General features: G+C 51.2%; 1 protein-coding gene across 2 annotated transcripts; it reads left to right on the forward strand.

Moving 5' to 3' along the window:
* The first annotated feature begins 19 nt into the window (after positions 1–19).
* Positions 20–27959, forward strand: KLHL18 (kelch like family member 18). Of its 2 annotated transcripts, none has more exons than XM_082046329.1 (10): positions 20–230; positions 14299–14429; positions 14876–15016; positions 16305–16503; positions 17952–18112; positions 18348–18484; positions 20054–20291; positions 23707–23811; positions 24708–24819; positions 26606–27959. In XM_082046329.1, exons 1-10 carry the CDS (start codon positions 90–92, stop codon positions 26990–26992), a joined length of 1752 nt encoding a protein of 583 aa, XP_081902455.1. In that variant the 5' UTR covers positions 20–89; the 3' UTR covers positions 26993–27959. The 2 variants fall into 2 exon arrangements, with proteins under 2 accessions (XP_081902455.1, XP_081902456.1); XM_082046330.1 differs by having other exon boundaries at positions 21–230; positions 20069–20291.
* Positions 27960–27980: the final 21 nt, after the last annotated feature.

Consider the following 27980-nt stretch of genomic DNA (forward strand, 5'->3'; position numbering starts at 1 on the left):
TGGAGACGGAAGCGGGGGCGGCTGCGAGGGCCGCGCTACGGCGGCCGGGCGGGGACAAGGCGCGGGGGAGGCGAAGGGCGGCCGGGAAGATGCTGGAGGCGGCGGCGGCCGAGCCGGAGCTGGACCCCGAGGATTTGGTGCATTTCTCGGTGGGCGATTTGCCCAGCCGGGGGTACGGCGTGATGGGCGAGATCCGGCGGCAGGGGAAGCTCTGCGATGTCACCCTCAAGGTGCGGCCCGGCCCGGTCCGGCGGGGAATGGGGGGACCCGGGGGCTGAGGGACCCCCCGGGACTGTGATGGGGACAAGGAGGGACAAGGTGTTGGGGGGGGGACAAGGGGGAAGCGGAGGGTCCGTTTGGGGGGGTGAGGGAGGAGGTGAGGGTCCCCTTGGGTCCTTTTGGTGGGGGGACAAGGAGGGGAGCAGGGGCTTCCTTGGATGGGGAGTAAAGGGGAGCAAAGAGTCAATTTGGGGGGAATAAGGGGCAGCTGAGGGTCCCTTTGGGGGATACGGAGGGTGCTGAGCCCCCCCCAGCCCTTTTGGTGGGGAGAAAGTGAAGCTGAGGGTCCTTTTTGGGGATAAGGGTGAGCCCTTTTTCTGGGGGACAAGTGGGCAGCAAAGGGTCCCTTTGATGGGCAATAAAGGGGAGCAGAGGGTCCCTTTGTGAGGGGCAGCTGAGGGTCCCCCCAGCCCCTTTGGTGGGGATAAGGGGGGGGCAAAGGGTCCGTTTGGGTGGGTAAGGGGGGAGCTGAGGGCCTCCACAACCTTTCTGGTGGGGAGAAGAAAGCAAGTGGGGTCCATTTGGGTTGTTTCGGTGGGGGATAAGAGGGAGCTGAGGGTCCCTTTGGGGGGCAAGGGGGGAGCTGAGGGCCCCACCCCAACCCTTTTGGTGGGGAGAAAGGGGAGCTGAAGGTTCCTTTGGGGGGTAAGGGAGGAGCTGAGGGCCCCACCCCAACCTTTTTGGTGGGGAGGAGGAGGCAGCTGGAGTCCCTCTGGCTGTTTTTGGTGGGGGGGCGAGGAGAGGAGCAGAGTGTCCCTTTGATGGGGGTAATGGGGGAGCTCAGGGTCCCTTTGGGGGTGATAAGGGGGCAGCTGAGCGCCCCCTAGTCCCTTTGGTGGGGACAAGGGGAAGCTGAGGGTCCCTTTGGGGGATATGAGGGGAGCTGACCCCCCCCCCCACCCCGTCCCTTCAGTGATGAGAAGGGGGAGCTGTGAGTCTCCCCTTCCCATGGCTCCCCCTTGGTGGGGAATCAGGGGGTGTTGGGGCTCCCCAGACATTTGGGGGGGCTCTGTGAGGGGCTCTTGGCAGTGAGGGGGGTGCTGAGCACCCCCGGAAAAAGGTGGGGGCTGTCACAGGTTGGTGACACCCGGTCCCCAGCGCTCCCCCAGGTGGGAGATGGAGCCTCTTCACCCTTGGAGCCGTCGTGGTGTTTCCAGCAGCCACGGAGAGCGATTCACTAAAATATCTTGTTTTGAGAGGAAAAGGGGCACCCTGGACCTGCCCCCCGCCCCCCATTTTGGTGGTGATCCCAACACTGAGTGGTTTGGGAGCTGACACTATGGGTGGGGTTGGTGCCAGTTTATGGACCAACCTCTGCCCCAAACCATGGGAGGAGAGTCTGTTTTCCCTAGGAAACCTTTATCTTTTTAAGAACGTCACTTCTTTATGTTAAATAAATAATCTGTAGCATTGGTAAATGCTCAGGACGGTGTCGCTGGGGCTGGAGGGTTCTGAGGTGAGCGGGAGATGCTGGAACCGTCAGCGCAGGAGCTCGCGGGAGGGAGGTTGTCGTGGGTGCGATGTGTCGTGGGCGCGACGTGCAAACTCCCAAGGATTAGTTGAGTCATTCCAGAATGAGCTCGCGAGTTTAATTAAACGTGAAGGTGTTTCCCAGCCTACTCACCCTGAGAGTTTTCACCTGATGAGGAAGGAGATGGGGAGGGTTGTGCCTGTCGTGGGGACGCGCGATTGGGGTTCAGCCCCGGGCTGCTTCATCCTGTAGATCAGCTGTGACTAATGTGCAGGTTAAAATCATAGAATCATCGAGTAGTTTTGGTTGGAAAAGCCCCTCAAGATCATGGAGTCCAACCATAACCCACCCCTGGCACTGCCCCATGTCCTGAGAACCTCATGTCCGTCTGTCCAGCCCTCCAGGGATGGTGACTCCAGCACTGCCCTGGGCAGCCTGTTCCAATGCCCCACAGCCCTTTGGGGAAGAAATTGTTCCTAAATCCAACCTCAACCTCCCCTGGCGCAACTTGAGGCCGTTTCTTTGTGTCCCTGTCTCCCCTCAGCTCCTGTTCTCCAGCTGAACCCCGAGGTCCCTCAGCCGCTCCATCACACTTGTGCTCCAGACCCTTCACTGTTCTGGTGCTTTCCAACCATCTTCTACTTGGGTCCAACCCCTGGTGGTCCTTGACTTGGTCAATCCGAGTTTCTACATTTTCCTCTCGTGTCACCTATCGCAGCATCCGCCTCTTGTCCATGTCCCTCTTGTCCTTGAGCTCGTCCCCTCCGACCTCCAACCACCTCCCTCCATCCCCTGCCTGTTGGGAAGGTCCATGCTTTGCCTTGGAGAAGACAATCCTTGACAATCAACCATCTCTCCAGGGCTTTATCCCATCAGACTCTTCCAAGAGCTCCTGAAGAGCCCAAGTTCTTCTCTCTCCAGGTCTCCAGGGTCCCCCCCAGGTCCCTCAGCCGCTCCCATCACACTTGTGCTCCAGCCCCTCACCAGCTCCGTTCCCTTCTCTCCACTCGCTCCAGCACCTCAAGGCCTTTCTTGGCGTGAGGGACCCAAAACTGCCCCCAGGATTTGAGGTTTGGCCTCCCCAGTGCCCAGCACAGGGGAAAATGCTCGTTCGGAAGAGCTTTGCCACGTGCTGATCCCCCTTGGCAGAGGTTGGACCTTCCCTGACGTGGTATTTGTGACCATCTGTGCCATAACCTGGGGGAACTCTGTGACTAAACTGGTTTGTGATGGAGAGCGCCGTTTTATTAGGATTAAACGTGATGTTATCGAGGTGACTTCATGTTGCAGAAGAAGATTTCCACATCATACGCGTCCCACATCCCCAAAATTGCGGTGCTGACCCTGCTGTGGGTCCCCGTGCTGCTCCACAGTGTCTGGAGGGAGAAAATAGTGACGAGGTGTAGAACCCCGGCCTTATCTCAGACAAATAACTGACCGTTGTCCCGCAAAACTCTCCTGAAGAAGTTTTCCTATGGATTTACCATAGCAAAGTGCTTTTTTTAACCTTGTTTATCTCCCTTTGTGTCTCTTTTATGGGGCCACTCGTACGGGCTGAAGGAGCTCGGCTGCTTTACCAGAGCGCCGCGTTGGCCTCGCTTTTTTCCATTTATTATATTAGATTAACCAACCTAATATTAGATTTCATTCCTGGGGCTGTTTCTATGTGAGGAGGCTGCAGAGCCTTTCATCCCTACAAAGTTCAAAATCTATTAAGCAAAATGTCTCTGTTGCTCTTAAACAGAGTCTTAACTTTGTCCACCGGCTGGTTGATTCTTTATTCCGCTCAACAAAATCGACCGGTGCCAAGAGCCCCGTTTTCCCTCGTACACACACACCATCCCAAGCGCTTTATTCCTTTGATTCCTCTTGTCGCGCTGAGTCGCCGTGTCAAAATATCCCCTGTTTCTATCACTTCTGCCTCCCGACCGCGGGTTTCTCGGTCCCGTGGTGACTGAATTAACACCGCCCACTGAATATTTGAGAAGTAGTTTTCCTTTGCTGGGCTTCGGAGGTGGTTTTTAATCATTTAAACCACCTTGAGTGCAGCTGACGTGAACGCCGTAAATCCGGCGCGGTGCAGAAGGAGCCTGGAAAGCGAGTCGTCAATCAGCATTTGAACAGTTCCCTCCCAAAATCAAGGTAGGAAAAGCACCGAGAAGCGTCTAACGTCGGTGCTGGGCGATGGAGACGCGTTCAGCGTCAGTGCTCGGCGATGGAGACGCGTTCAGCGTCAGTGCTGGGCGATGGAGGCGCGTTCAGCGTCAGTGCTGGGCGATGGAGGCGCGTTCAGCGTCAGTGCTCGGCGATGGAGGCGCGTTCAGCGTCAGTGCTGGGCGATGGAGACGCGTTCAGCGTCAGTGCTGGGCGATGGAGGCGCGTTCAGCGTCAGTGCTGGGCGATGGAGGCGCGTTCAGCGTCAGTGCTCGGCGATGGAGACGCCTTCAGCATCAATGCTCGGGAATCCTCATGGGTCCTGATGCCTCTTGCACCGCTGAGCGCATTCGTTGCTGGTTTTTCACACCTAAATCTTTTAGGTTCTCACCTCTATAAAGAGAAAAATAGGTTATATATAAGTTTAAAAAAGCTGCCAAAGGCTGTTTTGGGCCTAAAATTGGATTCCTCTCGCTGTGAGCAGGGTTCAGACTCCCGAAATGGGAACAAACAGCATCGAAATGGGAACAAGCCGAGTTTTTGCAGCGTGGTTCAGGTTTTTTTGCCTCTTTAGCCATATCGACGTTGGGCTCAACGGCCGTAAACGATCCTCCCAGCCCACTGAAATGTTTGCTGTACAAACAGGGCTCAAATTATTAGCAAGAGTCGCTACTCTCGTTTGTTTATTTTAATTATTCCCCTCGTAAAGCCGGGCGAGCGTTCATTGAGTCAACAGGAGGGGCAGAATTTGTTCTGTCTTCGACGTCGCTCCGCGGGGGCCGGGTTTAAACGCGATGAAAACCAAGCAGTTGCTGATTTAAGTGGCTCCCTCAGAGCTGAGATTATCCAGACTGGGGTTATAGATTTGAAAAGTCCTTTTCTAATGCTGTCTCTTAAATGGCTGCGGGTCAGAGCTCCTCTTGAAGACGTCCCATCGCAAGCGTCTTTCCTTTGGTGATGCTGCGAAGCGTTTACTTACAGAATAATTTGAGGATGATTTGGGAGAAACGAAGGGGAATAAACGGGTGGGAGGAGGGAAACGATGGGACGCACCTTGTTCTGTGGTTACTTCGTTTTCCTTTGGTGAAATTGGGATTTTTGGCTTAGTGGAGGCAAATTGCTGCTGCTGCTTTTTTAGTTTTGGGATCGCGTCTCAGCAAAGTCTAGAGATGGTTCAAATGTAACGTGCTGAGCGTCTCCAGCAAGAACCGCAGCGAGATCTCGTTGCTGGGTTATCATATTTACTGGATTTTTTTGGATTAAATCAGTGAGGTTTCATTTTTTATGGATATTTTTTCTCCCTGGATATAAAGCATTTTCTTTCAGGCTCCCTTCACATAAGATTTTGGGGTTATTTTCCGTCCACCGGGCGCTACTCTGCTTATCCCCAAGGTTCTTTTTTCCCCAGAGCGTTTCACCCATAACATCATCTTCTGTCTAAACGTGTAATTCTGCCGTTGATTTTGCCTTATTAATAAAAATCAATTAGCTTTTCGCTAAGCTTCCTGGGTGAGAAAAGCTCTGCATTAGGGATTTGGTCCCTCATTGGTTTTGCGATAGCACAGCAGAACCTTCCCCACTTATTTGATGCTTATTTCACAAATAAATTCCGCGAAGAATTTCAGTTCACCAAAAAATACAGGTTTGGGGGTATCAGTCCCTGATCTGGAGATCCCAATCTGCTTTTTAATTGCAGAAAAGAAGCTGCTCGGTGTTTATGTTCTTCCTGAGCGTTGTTTTTGTGAAGACAAATATCCTCTCGTGATGAAAGCTGATTTAGTCTCTGCTTTAGTCTGAGCTTTAGGCCAAGGAATGGGCACTCTGGGGGAGCACAGCAGCAGCTTCTGGAAGCTTCTGGATTCTATCAAACAGGGAAGCAACACTTGTCTTGGTTTTTTATTGATAAATTTAAGATTTTAATAGCTCTTGCTTGCTGCGATGGGAGAGTCGAGTGCCGGGCTTGTATATCATAGAACATCTGCCTTGTAAGGCAATAACTTTTGGACTTATCTCACAATTCAGGTCCTGATTTAAGTCAGAACCTCAACCCTCACAATCAGTAGCTTTTGTCTGTCAACTATTTGCATGTCATAGAACGTCCCGAGCTGGAGGGACCCGCAGGATCGTCGAGTCCAGCTCCTGTCCCTGCATTGACAACCCCACAGGTCACCCCGTGTGTCTGAGGACGGTGTCCAGTCTCTTCTTGAACACTGTCAGGTTGGGGCCGTGACACCTCCCTGGGGAGCCTGTTCAGTGTCCAGCACCTCTGGGGGAAGAACCTTTTCCTCATGTCCCACTGACCCTCCCTGGCACATCTTCTGCCATTCCCTGGGCTCTGTCACTGTCACAGAGAGAAGAGCTCAGCCCTGGCCCTCCTGCCACCCTGCTGAGGAAGCTGTAGACCATGATGAGGTCTCCTCTCAGTCTTCTCCTCTCCAGGCGGAACAAACCCAGTGATTTCAGCCGCTCCTCATACAATCCAAACCCTCCACCAATTTCGCAGCCTCTTCTGGATGCTCTCCCGTAGCTTTATCTCCTTTTTATCCTGTGTCCCCAGCCCTACACACAGTGAATCACAGAATCCCAGAGTGTCAGGGGTTGGAAGGGCCCTGGAAAGCTCATCCCGTGCAATCCCCCCATGGAGCAGGAACACCCAGATGAGGTTACACAGGAAGGTGTCCAGGCGGGTTGCAATGTCTGCACAGAAGGAGACTCCACAACCCCCTGGGCAGCCTGGGCCAGGCTCTGCCACCCTCACCATCAAGAAGTTTCCTCTCAAATTTAAGTGGAACCTCTTGTGTTCCAGTTTGCACCCATTGCCCCTTGTCCTACCACTGGTTGTCAATGCTCCAGATGAGGCCGAGCAGAGCGGGACAATCCCCTCCCTGCCCGTGCTGTGCTGGATGCACCAGGACACGGGTCCCTCTTGGTGCCACGGACACTGCTGGCTCATGTTCAACTTGTTGTTGACCAGAACCCCCAGATCCCGCTCCACAGAGCTGCGCTCCAGCCTCTTGTCCCCAGTCTGTCTGTACAGCCGGGGCTGCCGTGTCCTGGACGCAAAATCCACCGCTTGCTCTTGTTGAACTTCATACGGTTGGTGATTGCCCAGTTCTCCAGTTTGTCCAGATCCTTCCTCAGGGCCTCTCTGCCCTCCACAGCTCCCCACAATTTTGTATCATCAGCAAACTTATCAAGTAATCCCTCAAGTCCTGACTTTAAGTCATTTATAAAGTCATTGAGGAGCGCTGGCCCCTAGATGGATCCCTGTGGAACCCACCAGCCACCTCGCTCAAAAGACAGAAGCTTCGTGTCTTTCGGAATCCTCAAAAAGCAAAATTAATGTGAGCTCCTCTTATCGCTGCTGCTCCTTGTTTGTTTTTTGAACTGCTCCAGTGCTGTATTTCCACGACTAATTAGAAAAGTCTCTTTAAAAAACAAATAATCCGAGCCTGGCAAGTTCAAAGATCCCCAAGCTGTGGAGAAGTGATGTTATTTATGTCACGTACAGTCTGAATTCGGCTGATGGTTGATAGCGGCTTTTCTCCCCTTTTAATCGCAGGGAGGTTTTCTGAGTTAACTCCAAATTCTCCAAACTTGAGCAGATCCAGCCCAGGAGGAGCCTCCCTGTGTCCCATCGGGCAGAGAATTGGAATTCCAGGCGGCTTTGTGCGGAATTTCAGTGGGAATTTCCCCCCCTATATCAAAGACGAGTATTTTTAGTGCCTTATGAAGACGTTAAACCCGAAGCATTAGCAGAAACCGCACATTTAAGACACGTAGATGTGGTTCTTGGGGACGTGGTTTAGTAACAGCACTGGGTTAACGGTTGGACTTGATTTTTAAGGTCTTTTCCAACCAAAATGATTCTGTGATTCCATTCTGTGATCAACAGGACTCTAATTAGTCTAGACTGGGACATCTGACTTAATGGGTCAGTCTTTTGGGTTCAGACGTGCCGAGTTGGGTCAAAACTCTTTCGCGTCTCGTCTGGCTGCTGGTTTGGGTGGGAAGAGGCTGAATTTTGATACAAGATCTCTTAAACTTTCCCGTTCCGTCATCTTCTGCCTGGCTTAATTTCTCCTCGGGCCTCTCTGTGACTTGAATGTCAAGAAAAATGTCCTTTTTTTGAGATCTTTGCAGTGCAGAACTCCAGCAACTTCTCACCAGCATGAAAACAATCGATCCTTTATTCCACCTACCCCGTTTTTCTGCGCAGAAAGCGTCATCGTACCCTGGAACTTCAAACGTTTTAGCGGACGTGGGAGCGTGAGGGAGAGCGGGAGTTTTGTTATCGCTCTAGAGGACGCGTTGGAGGGGAATCCTGTGGTGTCTGCACTCAGGATGCTTTGTTTTGTTCTTGTTTCTGGTAAACAGCATCTTTTGCCTTAAAAGAGAAGTAATATATTGTAAAATAACTCATCCTTGAGTAAAGGTGGAAATCATCTGAAAATAAGCTGTTTAACTCAGGGTATGAAAGGGGCCTGAAGGATTTAAACCTCTTCCCAGCGAGCTCGATGATGTGGAGATGACACCAAGTTGGGAGGGAGTGTGGAGCTGCTGGAAGGCAGGAGGCTCTGCAGAGGGATCTGGATAGACGGGAAAAATGGGCCCATTCCAATGGGATGAAGTGCAACAAGGCCAAGTGGTGGGTCCTGCGCTTTGGCCACAACAACCCCCTGCAGCGCTCCAGGCTGGGCACAGAGTGGCTGGAGAGCAGCCAGGCAGAAAGGGGCCTGGGGGACTCATGGACAGGAAGCTCAACATGAGCCAACACTGTGCCCAGGTGGCCAAGAAGGCCAATGGTGTCCTGTCCTGTATCCAAACAAGCGTGGTCAGCAGGACAAGGGCAGTGACCCTTCCCCTGTGCTCTGCATTGGGGAGCCCACACCTGGAGTGTTGTGTTCAGTTCTGGGCCCCTCAGCTCAGGAAAGAGATTGAAGTGCTGGAGCGGGTCCAGAGAAGAACAACAAGACTGGGGAAGGGACTTGAGCACAAGCCCCATGGGGAGAGGCTGAGGGAGCTGGGCTTGTTTAGTCTGGAGAAGAGGAGGCTTAGAGCTGAGCTCAGCACTCTCTAGAACTACCTGAAGGGCAGTTCCAGCCAGGTGGGGGTTGGGCTCTTCTCCCAGGCATCAGCAATAGGACAAGGGGCCATGGGCTTCAACTCTGCCAGGGGAAATTGAGGCTGGAGATGAGAAAGCGATTCTGTGCAGAGAGAGTGGTCAGGATTGGAATGGCTGCCCAGGGAGGTGCTGGACTCACCGTCCTGGAGGTTTTTAAACTGAGATTGGCCATGGCACTTAGTGCCATGATCTGGTCAATGGACTGGAGTTGGACCAAGGGTTGGACTTGATGAGCTCTGAGGTCTTTTCCAACCCAGTCCATTCTGTGATTCTGTGAGATTCTTGGTTTATTTCTCTCTTTTGCTGCTTGTGTTAACAGCTAATTCCGGCTTGGTGATGGGGATACCATTGAATTTGTGGCGGTTTCATTTGCGCCTGCAGACTGACCTGAACCCAGAGCTCAAAAGAGAAACGCGCTGATTCGCAGTTCGCTCTGAGCTAAAATAAAAAGGCAAAGCATTTGCTTGACATGATTCTTGCACATGGACAGAGAGGGCGGCTGGTTCCAAGGGCCAAATTCCGCTTGAAAATCAAAACAGGAACCTGGCTGCACTTAGTGAGGACAAAAATGGGGGTTTTCTCAACCAGAAAAAGCTTTTTCTATATATATTTGTTAACGTTCTGCTGGTACTTGATGGCTTTTGGACACGGGGGGGGTGGGATGATGCCAAGAAGTTCACGAGCTCGTTTTACTGTTACATTAGGTGAGCGTAGGTGACTCCAGCGGGGTGTTTATTTGGTCAGAGGAAAGGAAGATCATTTGGCTTTTGGAATCGGAAGATGCTCAGATGAACAAGGGGACACGTGCTACATGGAAACATTTGTCACCTTCTGCAGGGAAACTTGTATTTTCCATCACCTGCGGCAAGCGATTTAGTTGTTCCTCCAGGATTTGCCATGAAGCGTTGATGGTATGAACATAATGACGGCTTCTAGACCGGAGATCCTGATTGATAAACCTCCCTGAGGGCTCTGAATCATTACAGAAGTTTAAAAACAAACAAAAGCCACAAGGAACTGGGGTTGTTGTTGTCATCTGGTACCAGGACGTTGTGTTGGTGGTGATGGCTCTTGGCTGGCGCAGCTCCCTGGATCTCGCTGGTGTCCCATCCTTCCCCTGCTACAACGGCAGAAAATTATTCCTTTCTAGTTATTATTTTACAGCTTATTTCCTTCTTATTTCCCCAAACTGGAAGCAGTTGGGAACTAGGTGGCCACAGTTTCTCTCCTCAGGTAACCAAAGCCAACTCTGCTCAGTTCAAACCCTCCCTTGCCCACACAGGGTCATCCCCAGCGCCGTTAATTTGTTAAATGGGGTTAATTTGTTAAATGGAGGTGAAACACTTCCCTTACCAAAGAGAACAACCATGTCCCTTGGAAACCAGAGAGTAGGTATCTCATCCCTGACATGGTTTGGACTTGGAGCAGAATAATTTCATGTGGTTTTGATCCCTTTCTGCTTTTCATAGGGAGAAACACAGGGAGCGGAGCTGCGGTTTCATATATGAATCCGTCAGAGAGACAAGGTCAAAATCTTACTGTTATTTGTATTACAATTGCAATCCCATTTCACAGTAGTCAACCATCCCTTGAAATTCTTAAAAGAACAGTAAACAGGGTAAAACACGGAGTAATTAGAGATGCAGTCAGAGCAATTAAGGCAGTTAAGGAGAGTAAACCTGATGTACAGTCTTCTCTGGTTGTCTCTGGATGCTGTTTCTACTAAAGGAGAAATCTATTAAACTTGTGGCGTATGTTGTTTAATGAAGAGGATTCTGTAGTGTTTTCCACTTAGAAAAAGAAAAGGTGGTTGCCTCTGTTTAAAGTCTTTGCTCATCCTTACAGGCAAGAAACAACAAAGCATGGGGTGGGATTTCTGAGGAGTTAATATCCCAAGGAACAGTGACTTTCCCTCTACAACGTTAAACCGCAGCGTAGCAGATCACCAGGTTCCCCTTGAATAGAACGGTGTATTTTAGCCATCGAGCATTAGCAAATCATTCCCTTGGAAAGAAACATAAGATTCACTGGCTTCCAAAGGCTCTTGCTGGAGCTGCAGCGTCAAATTCCTCGGAGGAAAAAGGGCAGAGAATATTTGGCTCAGTGGCGACGTTACCAGGGGCTGCGAATGTGCTGCTGTAATAACTTCATTTACAAGGCTACCTTAGTTATAACTAGAGAATCACTGTATGCAGGTGTATCATTTTAATAGGTGCCTCTTGAATTGCAATACCACTTTTTAATTTTAAAAAAGGCAAAACGACCTTGCAAGAGCTGTGGTTTTCAGCAAATTGGGAGCGCTCATCTTGTAGTAGAGATATATTAAACCAAAGCGAGCATTGCGGTTGGACAGACTTCCTTCCAGGAGCCGTGCCTTTCCAAATTTTCCATATATAAACCCTCGTTCTTTCACCTTGTTTCAAGCCAGAGAAATATTGAAAGCGAAAACGGTGTTTTCTTGGGTTTGGGGACATTTGAGACACATGAGAGGGGGTTTTCTTGCAAAGTTGGGTGCTCCTGGTGGTGCCCCCCAGCACCGCGCTTTAGTTGAAAACGTTTTCAGCAAAAATATATATATTTTAAAGAAGAAATGCAGCTCACGCGAAAGAAAATGGGGGTTTTAATCAGCTTTTTGCCCAGGGAACAAACCCCTCTTGTGCTGCAGGCTCATCTGTGGGCGAAGATCCGTGCGTGAGCAGCGGCGTCGGTCCCCCAGCTCCAAAATGTTGCTGGTGCCGCTCAGACCTCGCTCTGCACGTGGTGGTGAGGGGAATCATTATGCCAAATTTTCAACCTCACATCCCCTGGCGCAACTTGAGGCCGTTTCCTCTCGTCCTGGCGCTTGTTCCTTGGGACAAGAGACCAACACCCTCCATTCTACAACAGCTTCGCTGCTGTTTTTCCCTCGTCGGGCTGGGTCAGGAACAGCTTCATCCCCAGGTAGGAACGTGTTGGGAAGCGCCAGAGCTGCCCAAGCTGGTCTGGGGCTCCTGAGCCCCGGGGCCGGAACGTGGACAAGCTGAGCAGCGAGTTACTCATCGCGGTCAACCAGGTTACGGCTGGTTGTACGTAAACCTTTCCCCAGCGAGGAGTCCCGAACAAACAGCTTCAGCACGCAAACCTCATTGTTATTTCCTTCTCTTAACCTCTTGTACTTGTGAGCGGTGCCTCCAACTCTCACTCGCACGGAGAGACGAACAGAAGCGAAGTCGTTTGCGCCAGGGGAGATTTGGATTGGATATTAGGAAGAAATTCTTCCCCCAAGGGCTGTGGGGCATTGGAACAGGCTGCCCAGGGCAGTGCTGGAGTCACCATCCCTGGAGGGGTTTAAAAGCCATTTAGACGCGGTTCTTAATGACGTGGGTTAGTGCTGGAGTCAGGTTAAGGTTGGACTCAATGATCCTGAGGGTCTATTCCACCCAAAACTATTCTGATTCAATGATTCTATGTGTGCACACATGCTCGCTTTGGCAGCTGTGGTGTGGAAAGGAAAACCTGTAGCCGTGGACATGGCGAGAGTTTGTCGGTTTTAATCGCTTCCTTCCTCTTATGGCCTTTATTTCTAAGTATTTTTACATGTCTCAACTCTTCTGTTTGTCCCGGGGCGGCCCCAGGGGCACCACAATCACCTCAGAACACAAAATGGCGGCACCACAATCACCTCAGGGCTCAAAATGGCAGCACCAGGGGTAACAAAATCACCTCAAAACACAAAATGGCAGCCCCAGGGGCACCAAGATCATCTCAGGGCTCAAAATGGCGGCCAGAGGGGTGGCGGGATCAAGTCACAACAAGAAAGGCTGAGGTGCTGGAGCGAGTTGAGAGAAGGGAACGGAGCTGGTAAGGGGCTGGAGCACAAGTGTGGTGGGAGCGGCTGAGGGACCTGGGGGGTTCAGCTGGAGAACAGGAGCTGAGGGGAGACAGGGACACAAAGAAACGGCCTCAAGTTGCGCCAGGGGAGGTTGAGGTTGGATCTGGGAACAATTTCTTCCCCAAAGGGCTGTGGGGCATTGGAACAGGCTGCCCAGGGCAGTGCTGGAGTCACCATCCCTGGAGGGCTGGACAGACGGACATGAGGTTCTCAGGACATGGCGCAGTGCCAGGGTGGGTTATGGTTGGACTCCATGATCTCAAGGGGCTTTTCCAAGCTCAATGATTCTGTGATATAGAGGGTAAAGCACAAGATCCATTAGTGACAGAGTTCGCAGAGAACAGAGCAGCAGGGTATTTGCTGGTGTTTGTAACACAGCTCTCAAATCTTGGAGCCTTTGTGATGTTTTACACATAGTTTTATGTTAGTAGAAGAGATCGATATTGGGCTTTACGCATCTAAGTCACCGTACAAATGTATATGTGAGGTTTTTTTCCATGAGCTGTACAGTCCGTACCATTTCTCTTGCTGCTTTTGCTCTGGGCATTGGGAACTCTGACCCAACACTAAATGTCTTTAAAAACTCTTGTAACAGCGTTTATGGGGGTCGACTATGCTTTTGTTTAAAAAGAAAAAAATCCTGCTTGCTTATGCATCTTACATAGTACCCCATTCTATTTTAATTTTCTTTTAATTTTAATACATCGGGAACTTTGCTTTCCAGATTCCCAGCAAGTTGTATTTACCGGGTGTGAGCTCTGGATCTAGAGGGACATTCAAGGTGCTGCTGGGAACCGTGAAAACCCCACATGCAAATGATATTTTACTTAATAAGCTGCCTAGACATGAAAAAGGAGATGAAGCTTTTTGTAGATGAGAAGAAAACAGCTTCTCGGATGACCTGGAGAGTACAAGACCTGCTGTGCCAGCTCATTTGGCCCAGCAAAACGAAGCTCAACTGGGGAAATCTTGCTTAAGTGGGGGAAAAAGGACAGTTCTGCACAAGCGTAACCCGGTGTGAGTCAGGTTAGGCTGGAAATTAGGAGGAAAAAAGCTCTGAACCAACAGAGAGAAGTAATCAGCGCAAAGGCCTGTGTCATTTGGAAGAGAATTAAATATTGTGTAGTGTCTGCAGGAGCGAGACGTGGAGTTGGAGATGCAAGAAGCCTGTGTGCAGTTGAACACTGGGGATTTGTGTGAACACGTGGCCGTTCTTGGGGAGAAATCTAGAGATTCTTGGATTCCGAAGCTGGAATTTAAGAGCCAGGCTGTTGTTTGCGAATGGAAATTGTCCAACTTCCAGCCTCACTTACTGCTGGCGGAATCATCCGGACCCTGCGGTTGGCGGTGGATGGTTCTGATCTTCCATCTTTCCCCTTTTCCCGCTTTCTTTTGTAGGTAGGAGACCATAAATTTAGCGCCCACCGGATCGTGCTGGCGGCTTCTATCCCCTATTTCCACGCCATGTTCACCAATGACATGATGGAGTGCAAGCAGGACGAGATCGTCATGCAGGGGATGGATCCCAGGTGACGTCCGTGGGCCTTGGCGTTGGGCACATGAGGCTAGAAAGTGTGTGAACAGCACTAGAAAAGGGGTTTTGTAGAATTAAAGAATGGTTTGGGTCGAAGGGACCTTAAAGCTCATCTAGTCCAGTGCTGCCATGAGCAGGAACATCTGCACCAGCTCAGGGTGCTCAGAGCCCCGTCCAGCCTGGCCTGGGATGGCTCAGGGATGGTTCATCCACCACCTCTCTGGGTACCTGGGCCAGGCTCTCACCACCCTCAGGGCAACAATTCCTTCCTCATGTCCAGCCTGAATCTCCCTCCTTTAGTTTAAAGCCATCACCCTTTGTCCTATCACAATAGGCCCCGCTTAAAGGTCCGTCCCCAAGTTTTTCCTCAACCCCTTTTGCTCGTAGCGTTGCACGCGAGGTTAATTGTTAATAAATTATGCTCTTTTTCCCCCCGTTTAGTGCACTTGAGGCTCTGATCAACTTCGCCTACAACGGGCACCTGGCCATCGACCAGCAGAACGTGCAGTCGCTGCTGATGGGGGCGAGTTTCCTGCAGCTGCAGAACATCAAAGACGCTTGCTGCACCTTCCTCCGAGAGAGGTGAGGGGTGTTTTTTGGCTGCTCCCCGACCCCAGCGAGCTTTTAATCATCTGGGAATCTGTGGAATACGTGTGTGATCTGCGCCCTCCTATTCTCCTATAAAATAACTTCTCTGCTTTATCAGATGCTGAAGTCAGGGCATGTTATAAAGGAATTCCCAGCCATGGGAATGAACCCCTGGAGAAAAACAGAGGGAATATTTCCCTTTTTCCAGAGTTCTTTAGCTCATTACCCATCCCAGCGATGCGCGACTGCCTCTACCTCCTCGTAATATTAATCATCACTTTTTCCGCTGTTGCGTGCGTGAAGGGGAGAAACAAAGGGTTTCAAGGAGCTTCGGCAGCACTTTAAATCGATGGCAGGTTTCTCAGCTCCCCGGGCAGCGTTTGGCCATGGGGCTGTCCCAGCAGCGCGATCTGGAGCCCGAGGGCCGGGCTGTTCTTTGGAAACGCACCACACGCGTCTTCACCTCCTGCTCTGGCACGTTTCCCTTCCCCAGCCCAACTTCCCCACAGCTGTTCCGTGTGTTCCGTGGCGTGATATTAAACAGACCCGCCAAATAGATGGAACATCTCAGACGGTTTTCTTTACTTCTAAATAGTAGTATCCTATAAGCACAGGTTGGGGAGAAAAATGTTTTTCCTCTATATTGAAGATGCCTCAATTTTGCCTCCCGAGTTTCTGCGATTTAAGTTGCATAAGATCACAGAGCATTAATTTTTCTTGCAAAAACCTTTTTATTTGATGCGATACCCAGCTGGAAAGAGATGGGTTGTGTGGATTTTGGGGTTCCTGCTGGCTTTAGGTGGTTGTATCTCTACCTAAATGAAGCGAGGTGATTTGGTTTGGCAGGTTGAGCTGCCACAGTTCTCCCAAATCTACCAGGAGCCAACTGGGTGTCCTAAGTTACTAAATAATTAAAATAACAAGAAAAAGGGTGGGTTCTGACCATCCCAAAGAGCTGGAGCACACGCACTGAGCTCTCGTTCTTCAATGGAATTAAGATTCGGGATCTTTTAGCTTAGTATGGGATGATTAGCATCAGAAAACAACACAGCTATTGGCTCTTGTTGCCAAGAAGGGGTTCTTGTTTGGATGGGAGCGTCCAGGACAAATCCCTGTTTCTGTAGAGCCCGTGACTGTAATAAATATCGTCTTCTCCAACTTCTTCACGCCACTGATTCCTTGTATCCTCTGAAGCGTCGCTTCGCTGAATCTGTTCAGAATCCTTTCTATCCTCCTATTAACCTGCCATCACTTCTCCTCTCCTTTTCCCCCTGTGTCCCAGGCTTCACCCCAAGAACTGCCTGGGCGTGCGGCAGTTTGCGGAGACCATGATGTGCGCGGTGCTCTACGACGCTGCCAACAGCTTCATCCACCAGCACTTCGTGGAGGTCTCCATGTCCGAGGAGTTCCTGGCGCTGCCGTTCGACGACGTCCTGGAGCTCGTTTCTCGGGACGAGCTCAACGTGAAGTCTGAGGAGCAGGTGTGTAGGTCTCAACCGAGGAGTTTCTTCCCTATTCCTGGTCTCAATGAAGCTGAGATGATGTCCTGGCATGGTGGGAACACTCGGCGGTGCCGGATAAGGCTACGCTGACTCCCCGAGCACCACTTGTGTGCTGCCAACCTTACCTTGCTCTGAGAAATGCCTGTTTCTCAGACCGTAGATTTTGCAAAACGTTGTTTGAGGTATTTTGATTCATCGTTGACAAGAAGTGGAACCTCTTGGGTCCTGAGGACCTTCAGCTGTTCCCATTACTGTCAATACGTTGCTGGTCCTGGAGAAGAAAGGTTGAGGGTTTGGGCAGTAGCCACTTCTTCATGGAGCTCGTGTTCTGCTCCAGAGGAGCGCTCCTGAAGTGGAAAAAACTCACTGTGAGTGCTGCAGAGATTTATAATTAATGTTCCAATGAATTTGCCATCAAGAGGCTCCTCTAGACTGGCGTGTTCCTAAAAAAATACAAGAGAGAGCGGGGCTGAACAACTCTAAGTTGTTTCTCAACAATTTGGAGGATCTCTCAGGCTGCAGGGGAAACAGAATCCGTCCTCGAGCCAGGAAGTCTGTCCTGCGCTTTCTGAGCAGGTTGGTAAGGAGGTGACAAACAAAAAGGAGACCTACAGCTATCTCCGCCTAGGGTACGAGTGTGATTCGTTAATCACAGATTAATCAGGCTGCCTGAAATGTCCCTGAAATGCGCAGGGAGGGGAACCTGCTTCGTGCTCCAGCCACGTTGCTGGATCAGACCAGGAATCTTGCTGGTTTTTCCGAGTGGGGCAGGTGGGAGTTCAGAGAGTCTCTCTCATCAGAACCATTTTCTGGTTTTCGCAGAGCAGCACTGTTGTCTCTTCTCCCAAGTAGCAAGTGACGGGACGAGAGGAAACGGCCTCAAGATGCACCAGGGGAGGTTGGGGTTGGGTCTGGGGAACAATTTCTTCCCCAAAGGGCTGTGGGGCATTGGAACAGGCTGCCCAGGGCAGTGCTGGAGTCACCATCCCTGGAGGGTTGGACAGACGGACATGAGGTTCTGAGGACATGGGGCAGTGCCAGGGGTGGGGGAACGTTTGGACTTGATGATCTTGGGGGTCTTTTCCAAGCAAATGATTCTGCGATTCCCTAGTTTGCTGATTTCTGACAGTACATAACAAGGTTTTGCATCCTGTCCCACCTCCTCTTAACAAAACTCTCCTCCCAACTCCCTCACTGTGAACATTCATACCAAACATCCCGTCCCACGGGACAACAGATCGGTGTTATCGCAGCCTGAGTCAAAGGCAGAGCAACACCAAAGCCACCCGAGAGCCCTCTGGTGCAACGTAGAGCGTCCCCATTCTGTGCTGAAACCACGGCATCCGAGATCAGAGGAACATCATCATCAATACGTGGTTTCTTTTTCCATAGGACAACTGGCAACCCCAAACCTCTTTCTCCCGCAGGTGTTTGAAGCTGCATTAGCCTGGATACGCTTTGACCGAAACCAGAGGGAGTCGTTCCTACCCGAGCTCCTGTCCAAAATCCGCCTCCCCCTTTGTCGCCCTCAGTTTCTCACCGACCGCGTGCAACAAGACGACCTGGTCCGCTGCTGCCACAAATGCCGGTGAGGCTTGATGTGGGGTTAGAAAACCACCCAGGGGACGGCGGAGGTGCCAGGAATGTTGTTTATTGGTTTTGGAGACTGAAATCCTCTCTTTCTGTGGACAGAACACCTCACGTAGCGAGAAAAAAACCAAAGCACCCTCCCTAATTTTAACCCACGTTGCCTTCTATGAGTGTTGGCCGTAGTTGTGGGAACATCAGTTGCTCACCCGAGCTCTTTAACTCTTTGATGTCAGGGATCTCGTTGATGAAGCAAAAGATTATCACCTGATGCCGGAGCGCCGGCCGCACCTCCCGGCCTTCAAGACACGTCCTCGGTGCTGCACGTCGATCGCGGGATTGATTTACGCCGTGGGAGGACTGAACTCAGCAGGTACCTTGCACGCCCGCTCCCCGTGCTGCGCTTTGCTGGGCAGGACGGTGGGATCGGGAACTTGCCCTCCCACAAAGCGTTGGGCAGCTTATCCTCCTCTGTGCAGCACTCGGACCCTCCCACTGAAATGCTCGAGGCGTCTGCACCCGTAGTTTAACATCTTCCAGCTAAAAACTGTCTAGATCAGTTTTATTTAGGACGGTTATTATTTTGTATCTTAAAAATCAGCATTTGGAGGATGGTGGCCTTGAATCTACGGTCTACCTTGATTTCAGTAAAGCAGAGTCCAGTTGAGGCCTGGATCTAGTGCAGTGCCTCAGGGGTCGGTACTGGGGCCGGTTTTATTCAATATATTCATCAGTGATTTGGATGAGGGAATAGAGTGACTGTCAGCAAGTTTGCTGGTGACACCAAGCTGGGAGCAGTGGTGACACTGGAAGCTGTGCTGCCATCAGAGACCTGGACAGGCTGGAGAGCTGGGCGGGGAAACATTTCATGAAATAGAACAAGGGCAAGTGTAGAGTCTTGAATGTGGGCAGGAACAACCCCAGGTTCCAGTGTAAGTTGGGGAATGAGCTGTTGGAGAGCAGTGTAGGGGAAAGGGAGCTGGGGGTCCTGGGGACAGCAGGGTGACCATGAGCCAGCACTGGGCCCTTGTGGCCAGGAAGCCAATGGGACCTGGGGTGGGTTAGAAGGGGGTGGTCAGTAGGTCCGAGAGGTTCTCCTGCCCCTCTGCTCTGCCCTGGGGAGACCACACCTGGAATCTTGTGTCCAGTTGTGGCCCCTCAGTTCCAGCAGGACAGGGAACTGCTGCAGAGAGTCCAGCGCAGCCACCAAGATGCTGGAGGGAGTGGAGCATCTCCCGTGTGAGGAAAGGCTGAGGGAGCTGGGGCTCTGGAGCTGGACAACAGGACACTGAGGGGGGACTCATTGCTGGGGATCAATATGGAAAGGGGGAGTGTCAGGAGGATGGAGCCAGGCTCTTCTGGTGACAACCAGGGACAGGACAAGGGGCAATGGGTGCAAACTGGAACACAGGAGGTTCCACTTGAATATGAGAAGCAACTTGTTTGGGTTGAGGGTGGCAGAGCCTGGCCCAGGCTGCCCAGGGGGTTGTGGAGTCTCCTTCTGTGCAGACATTCCAACCCCCTGGACACCTTCCTGTGGAACCTCAGCTGGGTGTTCCTGCTCCATGGGGGGATTGCACTGGATGAGCTTTCCAGGGCCCTTCAACCCTGACACTCTGTGAGGGTCTTTGTGGGTGAGTGGAACTGTCACTGGGAAATGTGAATTGTTTCAGTGTAGGAGCAGGGAGGCCGGAACAGGACACGTGTGATCCCAGAACGGAACATGTGAGATCCCAAAACAGGACATATGAGAACCCAGCATAAGATCTATGAGATCTCAGCAGTTTCCCCAGAGAAAAACTTGCAAAACCCCTGTGTCAACCCCATTTTCGGAGTCAGAACCACAACCGCTCCCGCCTCGCGCATCCCCTCTTCGAGCCAGCTCGCTAAAACCGCGTGGGTTTTCTTTTCAGTCGGGTCTCCCCTCTTTTAATTTGCGTAGCAAATTTTTACGCAGGCGACTCTCTGAACGTGGTGGAAGTGTTCGACCCCATCGCCAACCGCTGGGAGAAGTGCCAGCCCATGACGACGGCGCGCAGCCGCGTCGGGGTGGCCGTGCTCAACGGGCTGCTCTACGCCATCGGTGGCTACGACGGGCAGCTGAGGCTCAGCACCGTGGAAGTTTATAACCCCGAGACGGACTCCTGGGCCAAAGTGGAAAGTATGAACAGCAAGCGAAGGTACGTGCGGCTCGCTCGGTGGGGAAAGGGAACTTGTTTTTGGAGGGGAAGGAGAAAAGGGGGTTGTAGGAGAGCTGGAGGCATTGGTGGCGTAAATCAACAGATGGGATGGGGGTGAGTTCGCTCTGAACGCGACATGTGCCCTGATCAGCAGATGAGATCGGGTGTGGGTTAGCTCTGGGGTAATTCTGCGCGGTTATGCGAAGTGAACGACAGACAATCACTCCAGGGGTCCAGCTCAATTATGAATTGACTAAAAGCGTGTGGTGGAATGCAAATTACAGCGATTAGTGACTTGGCGAAAGCATAATATCACCAAACTTATAAATACATTGATAAGTCGTCCTACAAACGGTGGATTGGCAACGATTAGTGACTATAATACCAAACATTAAGACTTTAACAGCGGAACTTAAATGATGCTACATTTTTATGTTCAAGAAAAAGGAAAAGAGAGAGAAGGAAAACTAAGATATGAGAAAGAGAGTAAGATATAAACTAAGATACGAGAGAGCAGGAGAGTAAGATATCAGCACTGCACAGGTTATCGATCCAGCGATGTCTGGTGAAGGGAGGGTGGTCGCGGTGAAGATTTGGGTCACTCTGTGCAGCTCATACTCGCCACAACCTGTCGCCACATGTGGGGTCATTTTATAACCCAGTTCAGTTACATGTGGGTGGTTCATCTCCTGTTTCGCTCTTCGTACTAATCAGGAAGACTCTTCTAGAAATAGGTCTGGGGTCTTCAAACTAGGGGAACGTTCATGGTACTGAGCAGAAGTGAGTTGTCTTGCCCATCGGGGGTAGCTGTTGGTTCACGGTTTCTTCTGATAATTGTTTGCCTGACAGACAGTTCATCTCTATCATCCCAATTAGGCCATGAGGCCTTTCACAGCAACGATGTTAATCACCCTTATCTTACAAGGTGTCTTCCTCCATGGCCATAAAACTTTGGGAAGGATAAGACGAGATGTCATCTATCTTATCCTCCCAAAGCAACACAAACCCAGACATTTAAGGCATAACAAGGTCCTTTGTTCTGCTGAGGATGCGGGGAGGAAGCGCTTCAAGGTTGTCACAGATGCTGAATGAGAAATTCACGCGTGGGGAATCTGAGAATCACTTGGTAGAATCATTTTGGTTGGGAAAGAGGCTCGAGATCATCGCAAACAAGGAGCAGAGCAGGGTGGGATTTGCATGGCCACACCTGAGGGTAAAACTCAGCAGCTCGGCAAAGTGATATCCACACATCACAGTGTTAATTTACCAGGAAAACCATTAAGACCCCGATGATTAAAAAGCCGCCGAGTTGTGTAAATGGTAAGATAGAGAGATCTCTCGTTTTTGGTGACGACAAGGAGTGAAATCAAAGTCAACGAGAGCGATGATGTTTTGCTGAGGTCTGCGGGGGTTTGAACTGCAGCCCTAGACACGGTCAGAGCCGCGTTTCTCCAGACTGTGATCCGGGGGGGGCGCAAAGTCCCAGCGTAGGAAACTCCTGCGCTGCCGGGGGGCAAATAAACCTGTTTTACCATCTCCGAGCAGCGCCGGGAACTTCTTTCCCTACCAGAAAACATGAAAGAATCACAGCTGGGAAGGAGAGGAGTGTTTTTATCACCACGGAGAGGAGTTTGCAGCTGAGCAGAAGGTGTTTGTGCTCCCGACCAGCCCGGAGGCCGCGTGGTGGTTGGGTTTGGGTTATTTTGGAAACCCAGCTATTAAATTGTGTGGTTGTCCCATACTCCTCACCACAATGTGGCAGCCGCTTCCCTCTTTAAACACCTTCCTGCCATCCGGGGTTTCTGCCGCGGTTTTTCTTGCCGCCGCGCCCGGTCACCGCGAGTCGTTAAATTATTGGCTTTTCTACAAGTTTTTCAGCGCATTTTGCCATGTTTCGGTTGTTTTGTGGCCTGAGATGCCAATCGCTCGGGAGAACACACCACAAGCGGCTGAGTACGTGAAAACCTGGCCACAACACTCGGATTTATAGTGGAAAAGCTCATTTTTACCTGTAGCAATGAGCTTTTCGCGGTGTTGGATGCTCTTGCGCAGAGGAAAACGTCCATTATTGTACAAACTGCTTGGCCCTGGCTGTAGCACTGGGGTTATTTTATCATGTCGCTGAGTTTTGACAACATTTTCGAGGTAGGATCCCGTCTCTTGGCCCAGTCGCCCCATTTGATAAAGCTGCGAGCCAAAGATGCAATTTACAGGTGTAATGACGTTATTAAGTGTCTTGGTTTAAGCTGGGAGGAGTGGTGACACTGGAAGCTGTGCTGCCATCAGAGACCTGGACAGGCTGGAGAGCTGGGCGGGGAAACATTTAATGAAATAGAACAAGGGCAAGTGTAGAGTCTTGTATCTGGGCAGGAACAACCCCAGGTTCCAGTGTAAGTTGGGGAATGAGCTGTTGGAGAGCAGTGTAGGGGAAAGGGACCTGGGGGTCCTGGGGACAGCAGGGTGACCATGAGCCAGCACTGGGCCCTTGTGGCCAGGAAGCCAATGGGACCTGGGGTGGGTTAGAAGGGGGTGGTCAGTAGGTCCGAGAGGTTCTCCTGCCCCTCTGCTCTGCCCTGGGGAGACCACACCTGGAATCTTGTGTCCAGTTGTGGCCCCTCAGTTCCAGCAGGACAGGGAACTGCTGCAGAGAGTCCAGCGCAGCCACCAAGATGCTGCAGGGAGTGGAGCATCTCCCGTGTGAGGAAAGGCTGAGGGAGCTGGGGCTCTGGAGCTGGACAAGAGGACACTGAGGGGGGACTCATTGCTGGGGATCAATATGGAAAGGGGGAGTGTCAGGAGGATGGAGCCAGGCTCTTCTGGTGACAACCAGTGACAGGACAAGGGGCAATAGGTGCAAACTGGAACACAGGAGGTTGCACTGAAAGAGGAGAAGCAAATTGTTGGGGGTGAGGGTGGCAGAGCCTGGCCCAGGCTGCCCAGGGGGTTGTGGAGTCTCCTTCTGTGCAGACATTCCAACCCGCCTGGACACCTTCCTGTGTAACCTCAGCTGGGTGTTCCTGCTCCATGGGGGGGTTGCACTGGATGAGCTTTCCAGGGCCCTTCAACCCCTGACATTCTGGATTCTGAGTTTTACGTTTGTTGGCGACTCATTTGTCTTGTGAGGCTGTGCAGCCACAACCGACCAGCAGCACCGGGAGGATCTTCCAGCCACAATTTTGACCCAAGATCTGGGTTTTAATGTCGATTTTCATCCCTTTGCTCAGGAAAACAGGGGGTGCACGTACCAAAAGCATCTTCCCTAACCCAATGCTCCCATGGGATCGAGCGGCTGAGCGGCCTGGGGGTGAAGGCAGAGGAAGAGGAGGAGGTTGTTGGGGGATGAAGTAGGTTTTGGGGGGCGATGGAGACAGATTTACCACAAAACCACCTCACGCCGTCCTGCTCTTGGTTGCAGCGCGATGGGGACGGTGGTGCTGGACGGGCAGATCTACGTGTGCGGCGGGTACGATGGAAACTCATCCCTCAACTCCGTGGAGTCTTATTCTCCAGAAACGAACAAGTAAGAGCTCGTTGTGCCCTAAAAAACACAGTAAATGAAGCAAAAATAATCTTTATACCCTGAGAGCAGAGCAGCATCCCTCCTCATAAGAATTCACCTGGGTGCGAGCCAACAAAACACATTATTTTGGTAAAATAAAGGCGAAGGTAGAAAGTTCTTCTCTTCCTACAAAGAAAATTTTCACTCATCTTAATTGTTCAATTAGAGAACATATGTGATTAAGTGAATTTGAATTTAAAGTTGCCCCTGCACAAGAGTTCTGGCTCCTGGGTTTCTTACCTGATCAAATTCCTCTTTGCTTGATCTGTCTTTAAGCATTTCACGTAGTACAATTCTGACAATATATTATCTTAAACTTGTGGTTATGTGCAGTATTTGTTCCCTGGGTTTGAGTTTTTCTTTTCCCCTTTTTTTAAACACAGGAGGCAAAATTGCTTTAAGCTACGTGATTAATTTATATGGAAGGAATACAACTGATTATCAAAAAATGACAATCAATCGTTAATTCAAATATTTTCTTGCCAACTATGTTTTTAATGTTGGTTTATTTTTCCATACACATTTTAGGATCCTAATCTTAAACCAAACAAGCCCACGAAGTCTTTCCAGGGCTACTTTAGTATCTTTGCAAATATTAAAGGAGAAGAAGAGCTCAAAGTGACAGCAAATTGAATTATTGGGGGAAAACTTTGGTTTTGGCAGCATTCGCTTTATGGTTGGACTTGATCTCCAAGGTCTTTTCCAACCGGAACGATTCAACGCAAGCCACGGTTTGGAGAAATGAAGCGCTCAAAGGAGAGTTAGTGGAACCCAATGCTAGAAAATCTGGTTTAATTGAAATATCTGTGGGTCGTGAGTGTCCTGTGACCCTCCCTACCCTCTTCTGTCCCAAAAAGGTGGACGGTGGTGACCCCCATGAGCTCCAACCGCAGCGCCGCCGGCGTCACCGTCTTCGAGGGTCGGATCTACGTGTCGGGAGGGCACGACGGGCTCCAGATCTTCAACAGCGTGAGTTCCTGCGGCGAACCCCAAATTCTGTCATGTCCAGTGCTTTTCTTCTCGCTCAGGAAGGACTTTGCTCGCCGGGTCCCCGCTTGTCTCATCCCCCAGCGCCACAAGGACTGAGCGGTTTATTCTTTCCCCGCTTCGTCTCATTTTAAATCATTTTATCATCGTGTCCTTGTGCCTTTGAACTCTGAATTATCCCACATCTCAGACTTTTCCTTCTGCTTTTCGCAGCTTTGCTTTCCAAACTGAATTATCACCAAATGAACTTCACAGCAGGGGGAGCTGGTGGCACGAGGATGTTCAACCTCTTCCACCCACTCTGCTTCAGTTTTCTTAAAGAAAAACCTGACATGGAACAGAAAAAAATTAGTTTATCCTTAGAAATTGGGGAGTTTTGTCTGAATTGGATCCATTACTAAAGCACCACTCTCAAAAATTGGTAATAAAAGGTTTATTTGGAGCGGGAATAACTATTTCTGCCTCGCTCAGCAGCTCAAGGGCTGTTGTCTGCAGTTAGAGTTCCCCAGGGCCAAGAATTACAGATCTTGTCCGAGCTCGTCCCCAAGAGGGACAAGTTTGAGCGGAGCCCTTGCAGAAAGGATCCGTCTAATGATCTTTCTAGAAACACAACTCTTAAAAAGTGGGGGGTGGTTGGGTTTATTCGCCCTGAGGTGCCAGATAACCCTTCTACAAATATCCAGGGAGGAGATGTCAATGTAAATAGGCAGCTTGGAGAGAGTGGGGAGTGTCCCCGAGGGTTTGGGGAGGCTTAGGGGGTCGTTGGGACACTTGGACATGGGTCAGGCAGAGCTTGGGCAGGTTCTGTGTGCGTGAGGAGAACGAAAACCTGGAAATTGAGACGCAATTGAACTTTAATTAAAGGGGGCTCGATCCTTTTGGTGCTGAGGCTCAGGTATGTGTTTAAAACACCAAGAAGCTGATGGAAGGGGAGAGAGGCAGAAGGAGCATCAGCAGAGCCACGTTTGCTGTGGTCTCTGCCCATTCACCAGCGAGTTACTGGGCAAGGTCAGAGGGAGCGGGTGAAACGCAATGGCTGGTGAGATCCAGGGTGTTAGGAAAGCCTAATGACCATGTGAAATATAGAATTATAGAATTATAGAATCGTTTTGGTTGGAAAAGACCTTTGAGTCCACCCATTCCCCCAGCCCTGTCCCTGCCCCATGTCCTGAGAACCTCATGTCCATCTGTCCAGCCCTCCAGGGATGGTGACTCCAGCACTGCCCTGGGCAGCCTGTTCCAATGCCCCACAGCCCTTTGGGGAAGAAATTGTTCCCCACATCCAACCTCAACCTCCCCTGGCGCAACTTGAGGCTGTTTCTTTGTGTCCCTGTCTCCCCTCAGCTCCTGTTCTCCAGCTGAACCCCCCAGGTCCCTCAGCCGCTCCCATCACACTTGTGCTCCAGCCCCTCACCAGCTCCGTTCCCTTCTCTCCACTCAAGGTCTTCCTTGTTCTGAGGTGACCCGGCCACCCCTCTGGCCGCCATTTTGAGCCCTGAGGTGATCCTGGTGCCCTTTGGGCCACCATTTTGTGTTTTGAGGTGATTGTGGTGCCCCTGGCGCCGCCATTTTGTGTTCTGAGGTGATTGTGGTGCCGCCATTTTGAGCCCTGAGCTGAGGGTCCCAAAACCACCCCAAGGATTTGGGGTTTGGTCTCCCCAGTGCCCAGCACAGGGATGGTCACCGCCCTGGATCCTCACTGCATGAAACCAAGAAACAAACGCCAATTTCCCGCGTTGACACCATCCACGTTCTCTCTCGATTGCAGGTGGAATATTACAACCACCACACGGCCACCTGGCACCCGGTCACCAACATGCTCAACAAGCGCTGCCGCCACGGCGCCGCCGCGCTGGGCAGCAAGATGTTCGTGTGCGGGGGCTACGACGGCTCCGGCTTCCTCAGCATCGCTGAGGTTTACAGCTCCATGGCGGACCAGTGGTACCTGATCGTCCCCATGAACACCCGGCGCAGCCGCGTGTCCCTCGTGGCGAACTGCGGGCGTCTCTACGCCGTGGGGGGTTACGACGGACAATCCAACCTCAGCTCGGTGGAAATGTACGACCCGGAGACAAACCGCTGGACGTTCATGGCGCCCATGGTGTGTCACGAAGGAGGCGTCGGCGTGGGCTGCGTCCCCCTCCTGACCATCTGAGCGAGCGGTTTTATTTTGGGTGGGAGGCTCCGTCTTTACACGGACAATCCGGGGTGAGGTTCGGAGAGCGATATCCGCAAAGGTGCGTTTCCAGGTGCTCAAGTCTCGCTCGCAAATACACCAAAACTTGACAAAACCATCCCCGCCCTTGGCTCGTTGGGTCGAAGCTCCCAAGAGATCAAATATGTCGAAATACGGAGCGAACAAGGACCTGCCCGTCTCCCCCCACCACCCCGATCCTTCCTCTGGCCGTTGGTTTGTCCAAACCCCGCGGTTTTCTCGCTTTGGGAAGTGCCGTTGTGGGCTGGGGGAGGGAGAACGGGCTTAATTGCGACACAAAACCAGCCACTTTAATGACTTGAAATATATATTTGCGCCTTGCGGAGTGACCCTGATACCCCGAGGGTTTGGTCAGGGATGGTGTTTGGGTTCTCCAAACAGGAAAAACACAACCCTGCTGTCGATTCCCAGGCTGTATCTGCGTTTTAAGGTGCTTCTTCCACAAGCTATCGCCGGTTTGTCCGAGCAGAGCTCTGCTTCCCGCAGCCCGGCGGGGAAAACTTCCCCGCGAGAGCCGCGCGATGGGGAAATGAGGAGGAAGAAAAGGGGGTCGGTTAAACCAGCGGATCATTTCGGCACATTGGGAGGAGACGTGGCGAACGCAAACGGCACCGCGCAACACCCTCGGCATTTCAAAACGGGAAATCGGCCGAGGCGTTAATTGGAAATACGTCAATTAAATTAAGTATTGTGTAAGAGGGGGGGGTTGGATCCTGTCCCTCCCGTCCCCAACCCGGACGGGGAGCTGGATGTCACCCCCGTCCCCCCACACTAGTTCTCCCTGACCCCGGGTTTCTCGGGGACATCACATGGGGTGTATATGTGGATGTCGATATCTTCAGGTACTGTGTATATTTTAGGTCTGTATAACGAGCATATCTGGCTATAAATGTGATTTATCCATATATATCTATTTTTTTCCACGTAT

The sequence above is a fragment of the Streptopelia decaocto genome (assembly GCF_964273445.1).
Source record: "Streptopelia decaocto genome assembly, chromosome: 2".
Taxonomy (NCBI): Eukaryota; Metazoa; Chordata; class Aves; order Columbiformes; family Columbidae; genus Streptopelia; species Streptopelia decaocto.

Excerpts from the sequence above, each read along its gene's own strand:
- KLHL18 (XM_082046329.1), top strand. The coding sequence starts at position 90 with ATGCTGGAGGCGGCGGCGGCCGAGCCGGAGCTGGACCCCGAGGATTTG. Across the intron at positions 14,430-14,875 it reads ATGCAGGGGATGGATCCCAG|TGCACTTGAGGCTCTGATCA; the intron begins GTGACGTCCGTG and ends CCCCCCGTTTAG. Across the intron at positions 16,504-17,951 it reads ACGTGAAGTCTGAGGAGCAG|GTGTTTGAAGCTGCATTAGC; the intron begins GTGTGTAGGTCT and ends TTTCTCCCGCAG.